Source organism: Muntiacus reevesi, chromosome 2 (genome assembly GCF_963930625.1).
Source record: "Muntiacus reevesi chromosome 2, mMunRee1.1, whole genome shotgun sequence".
NCBI classification, from domain to species: Eukaryota; Metazoa; Chordata; class Mammalia; order Artiodactyla; family Cervidae; genus Muntiacus; species Muntiacus reevesi.
The window spans coordinates 205,148,874-205,161,423 of NC_089250.1; the positions used below are offsets into that span (position 1 = coordinate 205,148,874).

The following is a 12,550-nucleotide window of genomic DNA, read 5'->3' on the forward strand; positions in this document are numbered from 1 at the left end:
ACAGAGGACTCCTGTGCTGATGGACCTCAGTGTCTCCAGGAAATATAGAATAGTCTTCATTACTTGCTTCTTCATGAAATGCAATTCCCTCTTCTCTTTTCCCCTTCCCCACCCCTTGCTTTCCAGATGGAGAAGGGAAAGAAGAGACAATTGAGCCTGCCTTGGGAGTTGGGGTTACAGAGACAAAGGGAAGGTGTGGAGACAGCTTCCTGGCTGGGGCAGGAGACCCCCAGCAGACTGGGGCAGAGGCAGGCCCTGGGTTAGAGCTGCTTCAAGCAGCCACTCGGACCAGGGCAAGGTCTAGACCCAGGAAATAGTGCTGAGGCAAGCCGGCAAGGAGGATTCAGCGGCGCATCCCCACCTGACCCAGACAGTGTGGAGCCCAGACCAGGCCCGGGCAGGCCCAGCGGTGGGGGAGGAGAGGCTTGGTTGTACACAGAGCTTGCTCCTGGTCATTCTGGTTTCCCTCACCACCTTGCAGTAGATCTTAGGCAGCCTTCTGTTAGCCTCAGCCTCTCCACACGTTGGGGGCTCACAGGCTACATCCTAAGAGTGAGAGGACAAGCCAGTTCTCCACCCACCTCTCCTCAGGGTCTAGGAGGCTCTGGTCCAGAGGAAGGGCTGGGCCCAGTCCAGAACCCAGGAGAACCAGGGGTGGCGGCTGCCAGCTTCTGGAACTAGATCTTGGGCGCTGTGCCTCGTGGCAGTCTGCAGAGGGTGTGGGTGTCGTGGCCAGAGAGGGCTCCCTGGGGCAGCAGAGCTGGCCCTGAGCCAGCCCAGTGCGAGTCAGCAGGCTGCTACCAGAAGTCAGCATGTTGTGCTGCTTGGCTCTGCCACCTTCTCAGCACATTTCTCCCCCCGCCCTGTCTCCCAAGAGGATAGATTTTAAAGCTGTAAACCCGTAGGCTCCCACCAGCAAGCACCGGATGGAGATTTCCGGCCTCTGGGAACAGGGCTGGGCTGAGCTTTTGAGTTACATGTGGACCCTGCCCTGGCAGAGAACGGACTCTCTCAGCTTGCTCTGAGCTTCAAAGAGAAGATAGAAAACACCTGGGAAGTCTTATTCCCTTTATTCTCTTCAACTAATCAACATGACCACCGCTGACACAACACTGCTATTGACACACAATACTCAAAAGTGGGGCCTTCACTCCAAGGGGACAAGTCAGATGAGTGGGGGCAAAAGAGTTGGGGCTGCTCACCTGAGGGGCAGGTGTGATGGAACCCCACCTCTTGGTTGTGATGGTTTCGAGCTTCCCCGCCATTCAGGATTCACAGCAAGTTCTCCCGGGCTCCCTTCTGACCTCCATATCCATAGCAGTTTCAAGTTTCACCCTAAGCTCAGATCAGTTTCTACTCTCCCTTCTACTTTCACCAATGACGCTGTGACCCTGTGTTTCGCTCCTCCAGGAGGGCCTGTCTAAACAGTCAGGCTTGCGTGGAGTTGGACAGGAGGGTTTGTCTTCACTCTGCCTTCCCGACTCACTTCCGGTGGGAAAGTGCCACAATCCCCTGGGCCTTGGCCTGAGCTGGTCAGGAGTCAATGTTGCCGTCTCCCCCAGCCTGCTCCCTGCTTAGTTCTTCCCAAGATGTAGCTCGCTCTGGGAGGAGAGCAGCTGGCTAAAGGAGTTTGGGGAGGTGGGCAACAGAGAACAGGTCACACCCCAAAGGTCTCTGACTCTGCCCCCTTTCTTGCTATGAAACCCCAGACCCCAACTAATTGTGTCCACATCATCCATTCAGTACCACAGCCAAGACCCCTGGCCCTCACCCTATGACATGCGAGCATCCTACTATGTACGCTACACCCTAGTCCTCAATAGGTCCTCAGTCAGCCTTGACCACCCATCTTCCCCCCGGATGGGCCCTGAGCCCCAAAAGCTGCTCTCCCGCGCCCTTCTGGAGACTGATTCCTCAGGCCTATTTCCAAGAGGATCTGCTTCTAGTTTTACAAGGGGTTTGTCTCTACAACTGAATTTTCTTTCTGCTGCCATCTTAGAGGAAGAAAAAAAAAAAAAAAACCTGCTTGGAGAATGGTCTCCTCTTCCTCAGTCTCAGAGGAACACCTCCTCCTGGTCCATGCTGTCACTAAGGGCAGGCAGGGTCCTTCTCCCCTCCTGGTGGTGCTTTCTGACCTGGCACTTGGGTGGGTGGGGCTTTATGCAGATATTGATCAGGGTCTTCTCACAGTCCCCCAAGACCTGCCTTTTCCTTCTCCCCAGCAGGCCTAGGCTTTTCCTCCTACAGTGTTCTAGATTTCAGTCTTTGAATTTGAGGGTCATCCCTTTGGGAACAGGACAGACGAAGGGTGAAGGACTTTCACCTTTTGAACTTTTAGGTAATGGAACCAGAGGTCTCTTCCACAGGTTTGTAAGAAGCCGGGTCACCCTCTCCAGGGACATGACTCCCACCTGGAATCTCAGTTCTACTTGTACCACAGTGTGTTACTGGGGCCAGCATGGTGTCAGTGGGCACTTCCTCTGGACCCAGCTCTGGACAGGGAGTCCTGTCCTCCTTTAAGGATTTCTGGGGTTAAGGGGTGGGGTTCTTGATATGGATGTTTCACGAGTTTTTGCTCTTCAACCATTTCAGAGGACAACAGTCTCATTCCCCGCCATGGGGGCAGGTTTGGCAGGGTTAATGAAAGTATGTCACCGTACATGGTGTGTGAGGACAGGAGATGGGCCTGGCCAGGGAGTGTGTTTCTCATCATTCTGTCTCCCTCTGAAGGTTTCTGGCTAAGGAGGAGAGAAGCCAAGTGGGTGGACTCTGTCTTCTTTCCAAGACCACAATTGGGCTGGGCTGCTGCAACCTCAGAGTGCTCCAGGTACTCGGGTGAGGAAGGTGGTGAGGTCTCCGCGTACTCTTCAGGGACCCACAGTCCAGTCTGTGGGGCATCTGGACACCCATCACTACGTGTCCTCTTGCTGGCTCGTCCTCTTGCAGCCTTGCTAACAAGCTCAGATGAGAATGAGGTTAAAAGTCAGGTTGCTGGCTAATCCAGGTTCTTGATTCTGTCCATTCTGCTGTCCCTTGTTGCCAGAGGATCAAAGGTGGTGCTCTTCACTTGAGAAGTCTGGCCAGGATTTGACCACACACAGACCTCGTGTCTCTGAAGGGCTTTATTCTTTGGAGGTCGACTAGCAAGGCTTCTCCCTCTCTGAGGACAGAATGTAAGGAAACGGGCTGCCACAGCCTCAGGACTGGTGGCAGTTAGACTGCAGGAGAAGCCTCCCAACAGTGAGACCTGAGAATGTGGCAGGAGGGACCCTCCATCCCTGGAGGCCTTGCAGCAAAGATATTCCCCAGCTGTGCTGGGGAGAGGGGAGTCCTGCCTGGCTCGAGGGTGCGGAGAACTCTGGTGGCCTGAGCTAGGAGCTGCTTGTACTTGCAGTTTGACAAGCTTCTGAAACAGGGAGGACTGGGCAGCCTGGGGTTTGTTGGGTTCCATCTCAACGGCTTCTCCACCTTGGTTCGCTTTCCTCAAAGCACTCTAACAAATCACCCTACTCTTCCCTCTTAATTTTTGTGGTGGTTTCCTAGTCTCCTTACACTTAAAGCTTTTATGCACCCCAAACTTTGGCCTTTAAACAGGCTGGATGTGTTTTTTTCTTCCCCATTTTTGGGGTTCTTTCTGATGATGAGTTCCATGGGCCTCTTCCTCTCTCACACACAATCATCTAAGACTGCCTCGTTCCCCATGGAACCCCCAGTGCCTTGAACTGGACCTTCTCTTCCTAGTTCCTGGGTCATTTTTCCCCTGGGGAATCGGAGGGTTCCTCCTCATTCCCACGCTCCTCCCCCAGCCCAGCATTTTCCTCGGTGTCATTGTCCCTGGCTCTGGCAGACAGGCTCCCTCCCATACTCTTGGGGGAGAGAACGCTGTGGAGTGAGTTCATAGGAGGTCCTTCTACACCTTCTAACGGTCCCTCCTCCCAAGTCGACGCCATTGTCGGATTCCCTGTGCTTCCCCGACCCTATAGTTTCACTAGGTTTTTGATACAGTTTTATAGGGTTGTCTAGAGACATATTGGGACCTCTTCCTACAATTAATAGGGCTTTTATCCACTATGGTTTATAGGGTTTTTCTGCTACAGACTTAAAGGGCTTTTTTTTTTCCTACATATTTATAGGGTTTCTAACCCAACAGTTTTTCTCTACTGCCTTATAAGTGGTTCCCACCAACAATTTTAAAGGATTATTCATCACTGATGTAAAAGCACTACTTTTACCCACAATTCTTTATCCTCTGCTTCTCTACAATCTGATAGGGTTTTCCTCCTTTTCCCACATAACTTTTGGGGAGACCCAGTGTTCCTCTCAGGAGGGAGAGGCCTCTGGTCTCCAGACCCTGTTCACAGGGTGACCCCAGGGTGGCAGCTCCTATGGAGGAGGAGGGCTGAGACTTCTGTGAAGCCATCTCCACACTCGGGGCACAAATAGGGCTTTTCTTCCAAGCTGGTTTTGGGGCTTCCCCCTTCCTCATGGCTGCTGCTCTCTGTGGGTGCGGGGGCCTCTCCCTCACCTTCCTGGCTTGTGGACAGGGTGGCTGGCTCTGGGAGGGGGTCCTCGGATGTGGGGGACTTTTCTCGGGTATGCGTCTCCTGGTGCCGGATGAGAGCCAGGCGATCCAGGAAGGAGGCCCCACAATCTGAGCAGCTGTAGGGTCTGGCCCCCAGGGGGCTCCTGAGGTGCTCCAGGAGGACAGAGGAGCTCTTCCCCAGCTCTGGACTCTTCTGGGCTTTCCCGCGGGCATGGACTTTCTGGTGCAGCAGCAGCTCTGAGCTGAGGGCAAAGCTTTTTTTGCATTCGGGGCATTTAAAGGGCTTTCCACTGAGGAAGGGACTGGGCCCCGCCCCTTCCCCAAGGCCAATCCGATAATCGGGAAAGAGAAAGGGCTTTTCGCTGCCGTGGGTGACCTGATGCTGGAGGAGCACCGAGCGATCCAGAAAGCTCTCGCCACAGTGCGAACAGATGTAGGACTTGGAGGAGGGCAGCCCCAGCCTGTGGCTGAAGCTCTCCTGCCCGTCGGGCATTTTAAAGGGCTGTCCGGGCGGGTCAGCTCTGCCCTCCGCAGCACCGGGAAAGGAATTCCCTCCAAAAGGGAGCCTGGGGGATCGGAACTGAGGCGGCTTGGCGGCGGGGTGGGCAGGGAGGCTGTCCGAATTTTTGTAGGGGTTTTCGCCAATATGGATCCTCTGATGCTGCATGAAGATGCCCTCGTCGTTGAACCCCTTCCCGCAGACCAGACACTTGTGGGGTTTGGCTCCGGGGGGTGGGGTCAGCAGGGCAGGGTCCCCAAGCCCCAGGAGGCCGTCGCCCTGAGCTCTTCGGGCCGGGGTCTTGCCCCTCTCATGGATCACCCGATGCTGCTCCAGCTCGTGCGCCTCCAAGAAGGCCTTCCCGCAGTCGGAGCACACGAAGAGGTTCTCATCCATGTGCGTGCGCACGTGCGTGATGAGGTTGGAGCTCTGGCTGAAGCTCTTGCCGCACTCTGGGCACTTGTAGGGCTTCTCGCCCGTGTGCGTGCGCCGGTGCTGGATCAGGTGTGAGCTGCGGATGAAGCTCTTGCCGCAATCGGAGCACTTATAGGGCTTCTCGCCTGTGTGGATGCGCTGGTGGCGGATGAGGGTGGAGCTCATGATGAAGCTCTTGCCGCAGTCGGCACAGATGTAGGGCCGCTCGCCGCGGTGGATGCGCTGGTGGTTGATGAGGTTGGAGCTGACGCTGAAGCTCTTGCCGCACTCGGGGCACTTGTAGGGCCGCTCGCCCGTGTGCGTGCGCTGGTGCCGCAGCAGCGTGGCGCTCAGCGTGAAGGTCTTGCCGCACACCGGGCACTTGAAGGGGTCCTCGCGCAGGTGAGTCCGCTGGTGCTTGATGAGCGTGGAGCTGTGGCCGAAGCTCTTGCCGCACTCCAGGCATTCGTAGGGCTTCTCCCCTGTGTGCGTGCGCTGGTGCTGGGTGAGCTCCGAGCTCTGGATGAAGCTCTTGCCGCACTCCGTGCAGCGGTAGGGCTTCTCGCCGGCGTGGATCTTCTGGTGCTTGAGGAGGTTGTGGTTCTGGCCGAAGCGCTTGCCGCACTCCGGGCACTTGTAGGGCTTCTCGCCCGTGTGGGTGGCCTGGTGCTGGATGAGGTCCGAGCTGCGGTAGAAGGCCCGCCGGCACTCGCCACACTTGTAGGGCTTCTCGCCTGTGTGCGAGCGCTGGTGCTTGATGAGGTTGGTGCTCTGGGTGAAGGCCTTTTCACACTCCGTACACTTGTAGGGCTTCTCGCCCGTGTGCGTGCGCTGGTGCTGCACCAAGTTTGAGCTCCAGCTGAAGCACTTGCCGCAGTCGGGGCACTTGTAGGGCTTCTCGCCCGTGTGCGTGCGCTGGTGTTGCACCAGGTGGGAGCTCTGCGTGAAGCTCTTCCCGCACTCGGAGCAGGTGTTGGGCCGCTCGCCCGTGTGGATGCGCTGGTGCCGCAGCAGCTTGGACCACTGGCTGAAGCTCTTGCCGCACTCGTTGCAAATGTAGGGCTTCTCGGCGCCGGCCGGGCGGCCTTGCACCAGCTCCCGCAGGCTGGGCTCGCTGGCCGGGACTACCGGGGGGCTGTTCCAGGTGGTCAGAGTCCCCCACTGCCAACTGGCCTCACAGGCCTTGGTCCAGTCTGACGGGGTCGGAACTACCTCGGGGGTGGGGGTGTCCAGAGGGGTCTGGTGGTCCGAGGGGCTGGGGTGACGCAGCGGGGCCGGGGCATCCTGGGGGCCAGAGGCATCCTGGGAGGGTGTCTCCAAGGGCATCTCTGATGGGTCCTTGAATTCTGGGCTCTGATCTGGATCTCCCAAGATGACCTCCTCCCCAGAACTTTCCTGCTGAGTGCTCTCCTCTTCGTTCCCACTCTCTGCACCTACAGAGAGAAAGGGAGTCTCCAGCCCCCACCCATCTCCTTTCAGAACCCGGGGCAGGCCTCACTTCCCTCCCCTCCAGGGTTTCTCCCAGAGCCTGCGCCCCTCCCTGAATGGGGCCACTCTCTCCTCAGGACCGCCGTCCCTTCTTGTGTCCCTCACCTGTGTGAGCATCGTCGGGGCTCTGTCCAGGATCCTGCAGATCTGGGCCCCAGAGCGCTGTCTCAGGTTCCATCCCGGAACTCAGGGCTGTCCAGTGCTCCAGGGACCCTGGGGGTGATGGTGGGGCAGGGAGAGAACACACCGCAGGGGGCTGAGCTCCAGCCTGCCTTGACTCCCCCAGCCCCACTCCCTCATCTGCCCCATCCCCAGCCCTTATTCCTTCTGATGTGAACTGCAGTCTCCTACCTCCCCATTTTTCTGCGCCTCGGTTCTCACCGCGACCCCCTCCCCCTGCATGCCTGCGTTGTGCTCCAGAGCTGAAGATCACCACTAAGCAAGTAGGTGAATTTAAGAGTGTAATTAAAAGCTCGTCAGTCATAACCCTTTGAACCCAGACTGGGGGCTGGAGAAGCATCTGACGCCCACAGAAAAGGAGACTCTCACCCCACCCCTCGGATGCCCAGAGGCTGGGAAACCTGTTATTTTGTTAATCAGAGGAAGCTCATTAAGACTCTAATTTTCCTCCTTAATGGGGCTGCTAATTGGGACCAATAAACTTTGCTTATGAGCCCCACAGAGAACCAAGGCTAGTTGGAACACTTAAAGAGTTAAAAAAAAAGTAATAACCACCCCGATTTCCCTGAGGGGACAGACAGGGCATTCCAAAAGACTGGAGAACTTTCCCGTTATCTAAGCACAGAAAGAAAGAGGAAGCTCGGGCTAGAGGTAGGGAGATGGGGCAATTTAAGCCATCAGGGGCTTCTGCAGAAACTACTTTGAGAGGGAAATGGAAAGGAAAAGAGAGACAGGATGAATGTGTGCAGACCAACTGGCATGTGACGGCAGACACAGTGCCTGCCATGTGGTCCTCATCATCTCACCCCCAAGTCCTGTGAGGAGACCCAGGAATCACGTTGTCCATTTTCCTGATTAGGAAACCAATGCCCAGTGAGATTTCAAGGTCACAGGCTGGGAAGTGGCAGAGCTAAGACCAGGAATGCAAGATTCTGTGTCTGGCATGTCCTGGCCTCTAAGAGAGGGAGATGACCTTGAAAGTCATGTGAAACTCAGAAACGTGGGCAGATGGGGAAAGACAGCTCAGTCAGAGCCTGCTGGCCATGGGAACGGGCTGGAGAAATTCCTGGGACCAGAAGGTTTCCCTGGCTATGAAGGAAGGGGTTGGATCCTGACAACCTGGAGCTCTGAACAAGAAACAGAACACTCCCTGCTGAAGCCTTCCACTATGGTTCCATCCTGGCATCCCTTATTCTAATCCATTTTCTCTTTTGTTGCTGCTGTACCCCATCCCTAACACGTACTAGGTGTTCGGTAAATTCTGGATGAATGAATGAGATGCCCCTTGCTCCTAGAAAACCTCTCTGGTCCAGTGCTTTGGAGAGGATGGCAGCAGAAGAACAGGAGCTCAGAGTGAAACACAGGCAGCTGTCACTCCCAAAACGGTGATAAGATTCCAGGATGGGGGAACAGGGCCACAGGAGCTAAGTGCGAGGAGAACTCCCCACAACATCTAGACCCTTAAGAGAGACCCTGTTGGGGCCTGGGCTTTGGGTGGCCATGTGCAAGGACCCCAGAGGAGGCTGCTGGGTGGTAACCAAACTGAAGCAGGAGCTAGCTGAACCCAGGAGAGACAGGAGTTAGATTTTAGGAAGTAAATGAATTTCTTCATCTCTGCAGCTTCTTAGGCGCTGAGAATCCCCCACCCCCATCCGTAAGTGTCTGTGGGGAGGTGGCAGCCAGGACCTCTGCCAAGCTGGGGGCTGCCTGCCTATTTTGAAGAGACCTGCTGTGTTTGCTGAGGACAGGTGACCACTCATGTACCTTGATCGTCTCTGGAGAAATTCAAGCTCAGCGGTCCGGGGTAGAAGGGAAAGGGTTAACGACAAGGCCGACATGGAGCAGGAAAGTGGGGGCCGAGGGAGGTGAGAGGTGCTCGGGCCTGCACGGGCCTCGACCTCAGGCCAGCCCCACTGCGAAGGGAGAGGGAGGGCAGAAGAGGAGGAGGCTGCCTCCCAGAGAGGTGTGGAGAGCGGCCCAGGGTGACCCTGACATGGAGGCAGCTGCAGGAATGCAGCCACCCTGGCCCCGGTCCCCCCACGCCCGCACCGGCCCAGACCCTGGATTTCGGCTCCAGCCCGTCCCCGCGACCCTTCTTCCTTTCTCCAACCCCGAGCCCGGGATCCTCCCCTCCCCCGCCCCCCGGGGGCACCCAGGATTCCCGGTTCCCCCGCGGCGCCCCAGCCCCCGGCCCGCCGGGCCGAATTCCCTCTTCCCAGAATGCTCACGCCCTCCCCTCCCCCACGGCCAGACCCTCGCGCTCTTCCCAGAATCCTCGGCCCTCGCGGCCCCTGCCCGGCCCCCACCCCTACCCCGGGCGGCCGGGGGGCGCGGGAGGGGGCTCACGCCCGGGCCCGGGCCCCCGTCCTCCCGCGCCCCATTGTTCCCCGGCGGCCGTCCCGGGCCCTCCGGGCCACCCCCCCGGGAACCCAGGCGTCCCCCACTCACGGCTCTGGGGTCTGGGAAAAGCCGGAAGGCAGGATCCAGCCCCAGGGGCCTTAACCCCTTGAATGCCCTGCCTCGGGGGGCGGGCTAGATGCCGAGGACTCTAGGGTCCTTCTCAAGGGGTGATCCCAAGCTGAGGACCCGGGGACCAGTTCAGGGTGACTGGGACGGAGCAGGAAGTGACCCCAGCTTCCCGGGCCCCTCTAGCCTGGAGTCAGAGCATCAGCTCTATGGGATTTAACCCTTTGCCTCCCACAGCCTGGGAAAAAAAAGAGGACGGGGCAGCCGGGAGGTGGCAGAGACGGCGCCCCTCTCTCCGTCTCCAGTGGGAGCTGGTTCTTGGGGGAACCGAGATACCAGTGAGGGGCTCCGGATTTCTGGCCACCTTGCATCTCGCAGGGGCTCCGCCTGCCGCTCCCAGAAAGCCTGAGCTCTGATTTGGTGGCTGCTGGTCCCCTGGGGCCTGCCTTTGTTGGGACTCAGACCCACGAAGGGGGCTTGGATGCCTGGGTTATGGGGTGGGAGCAGGGGCTACCTGGCCACACTTGGAGATGGAACATCTACAGACGAAAAAAACGGCTTAGTTGAAATAAGTCGCAGCAGCAAGCATTTGGGTTGAGGGGACCAGCACAGCCAGGAGGGATTTGTGGCAACCTGTGTCCCTGGCAAGTGTGTGCCCGCCCCCTCAGCCCCAATTAGCTCTCCTTACAGGAGGAAACTGAGGCCAGGTTGTGGCAGGAGGGAGGAGGGCCAGAGCCTTTCCCAGTAGCTCCTGGGGCATCCGGCTCAGAGCAAGAGGAAAACCCAGGTGGCCTCCCAAGGCCAGTTTATGTGGGTTCCCAATGTTTATAGCCTTGATCTCTTTTCCTCCTCACTCCAGTTCATGATCATCCCCATTTTACAGGACAGGAAACTAAGGTGTGAGATGTGAGGCCATGCCATTATTTCAGTTTAACACATTTGTATATGGAAGCCTATTACCTCTGGGCACTGTGGGGAACAGAAAGGTGGGGAGACCTCAGAGTTGAACGAAAACTGGACTTTCTACCCTCAAGAACTCAGAAGGTTTGAGTGTGTGTGTGCGTTAAACACAAAGGAATTACAGGAGAACATGAGTTCTATCTGTTCAGAGACGTGAGTGAGCTGGAGCCAGGGGAGGGACAAAAATTGTTATAGAAATTGCTACAGTGGACGCAGCTTCTCTGGACCTACATCTGCCGTTTAGAGAGTGTGGCCAGCAGGACTAGAGGCCCCGCTGGGTCTGCCTCTGTTCCTTATCAGCACTGTCACCTTCCACCTTCCCTAGCAGCCGTATCTCCATCTTATCCTTGGCTTCCGACACCTTTGACACCTCGCTGTCACCTCAGGGTCTGTGCTCCTCCTGGGCCCCCTTCCCCTGCTCTCCTCGCAGCATGTTTCACCCCAACACTGTCGGCCCCTCCTGCACGCACAGGGGTTAAGATCAGCTCCACCCAGGCAGGGGCCTGGCCTCTTGTCATCACTGCCACCTAGAACAGTAACTGGCAGGGAGTAGGTGCCCAGTGCATGGAATGAAGTCAACCTCCTGCCTCTTCTATATGTTTCTGGATCAGTCCCCAAGCTGGACAGATGGGGCAGAGATGGGCAGAGCCTCCAGGGCACAGTCACATTCGTTCACAGACATCCCCACTCTCGCCCCCTCTCTCTGAGGGACGTGTGAGAGGGAGGCTGACGTGGGATCAGAAAGGCTGACCTCCAAGGCTCTCTCCAGCCCTCCCAGGGCTACAAAAGCCTGACCGGGCCCTGGGGCGGTGGTGGACAGGAAAGTTGTACCCTAGAGGCTCACAGAAAGAGGTGAATTTGACCTACAAGATTTTTGTCTCTTTTTTTTAACTGAATAAATTGCCACCTTTAAAAAATTGGTACATTTCAGGATTTCCCTGGCTCAGCGGTAAAGAATCTGCCTTACAATGCAAGAGACACTGATTTGATCCCTGATCTGGGAAGATCCCACACACTGTAGAGCAACTAAGCCTGTGTGCTATAACTATTGAGCCTGTGCTCGAGAGCCCGGGGGCTGCAACTACTAAACCCATGTGCTGTGGCTACTGAAGCGCCTGCACCCGAGAGCCTGTGCACCACAACAGCGGAAGCCACTGCAATGAGAAACACACACTGCAGCTAGAGACGAGCCCACACAGAAACGAAGACCCCGGTGCAGCCAAAAATAAATACATTTTTAAATGACTACCCCCAAACTGGTACATTTCATATAAAAAAATCGAATTTTGGAAAATCCAAAGATGTGGCAACATCACCCAAATTTTCACGTGGTGACAACTGGCTGGGTGGTCGGGTGCTTCTTTAGCAGGACACTGATTCTCCGTTTGTCACAGTCCTTGTCACTCCATTGTGTCCCCAACCGTGAGACTGAAAGGCAGTTTCAATGTATTAATCATCTTTCATTGTCGATGCTCCAGCACCCACGTCACCGTAGCTATTAATTCTTTATCCCTTGTTCTAGGTTCACCAGATTCAGAATAATAAATAGGAGGATGATATCTGCTGACGTGGTTCCATTGATGATGCCAGGCACTGTCCCAAGGACTTACATGTAGTAATTCCACAAACCTTCACAACAACTCATGAAACCATTATTATTATTTGAGGATAGATAAAGTGAGTCACTGGGACACAACTTTCTAGGAATGAGATGGATTCAAACCCAGGCATGCTGACTTCAGAAACATCATGGCTCTTAACCATGACTCAGGTTGGGGTGTGTGTGTGTGTGTGTGTGTGTGTGTGTGTGTGTGTGTGTGTGTCTGGGACCACAGGGTAAACCTCTCAGCCCCACCATTCTCTCCTCCACTAGCTCCAGAAGCTGGAGAGAGGAATTGGGAAGGGTGGGGCACCCTAGGTGGGCCGAGCCATTCTCCAGACAGTTTCCTGACCCACTTCTAGGGAGGCAAAGGGTGCTCTGAAGGCGGGAGTGTGCTGTC

At 56.3% G+C, this 12,550-nt stretch overlaps 1 protein-coding gene across 8 annotated transcripts; it reads right to left on the bottom strand.

The window, feature by feature from the left end:
• Positions 1-1,055: 1,055 nt before the first annotated feature.
• On the bottom strand, positions 1,056-9,741 carry ZNF629 (zinc finger protein 629). Of its 8 annotated transcripts, none has more exons than XM_065924667.1 (4): positions 9,573-9,741; positions 8,369-9,037; positions 7,050-7,157; positions 1,056-6,889 (listed from the first exon to the last, which is right to left on the bottom strand). In XM_065924667.1, exons 3-4 carry the CDS (start codon positions 7,120-7,122, stop codon positions 4,356-4,358), a joined length of 2,607 nt encoding a protein of 868 aa, XP_065780739.1. In that variant the 5' UTR covers positions 7,123-7,157; positions 8,369-9,037; positions 9,573-9,741; the 3' UTR covers positions 1,056-4,355. The 8 variants fall into 8 exon arrangements, with proteins under 8 accessions (XP_065780739.1, XP_065780743.1, XP_065780740.1 ...); XM_065924671.1 differs by lacking the exon at positions 9,573-9,741 and having other exon boundaries at positions 8,369-8,471; positions 8,889-9,221; XM_065924668.1 differs by lacking the exon at positions 9,573-9,741 and having other exon boundaries at positions 8,369-8,548; positions 8,889-9,221.
• Positions 9,742-12,550: the final 2,809 nt, after the last annotated feature.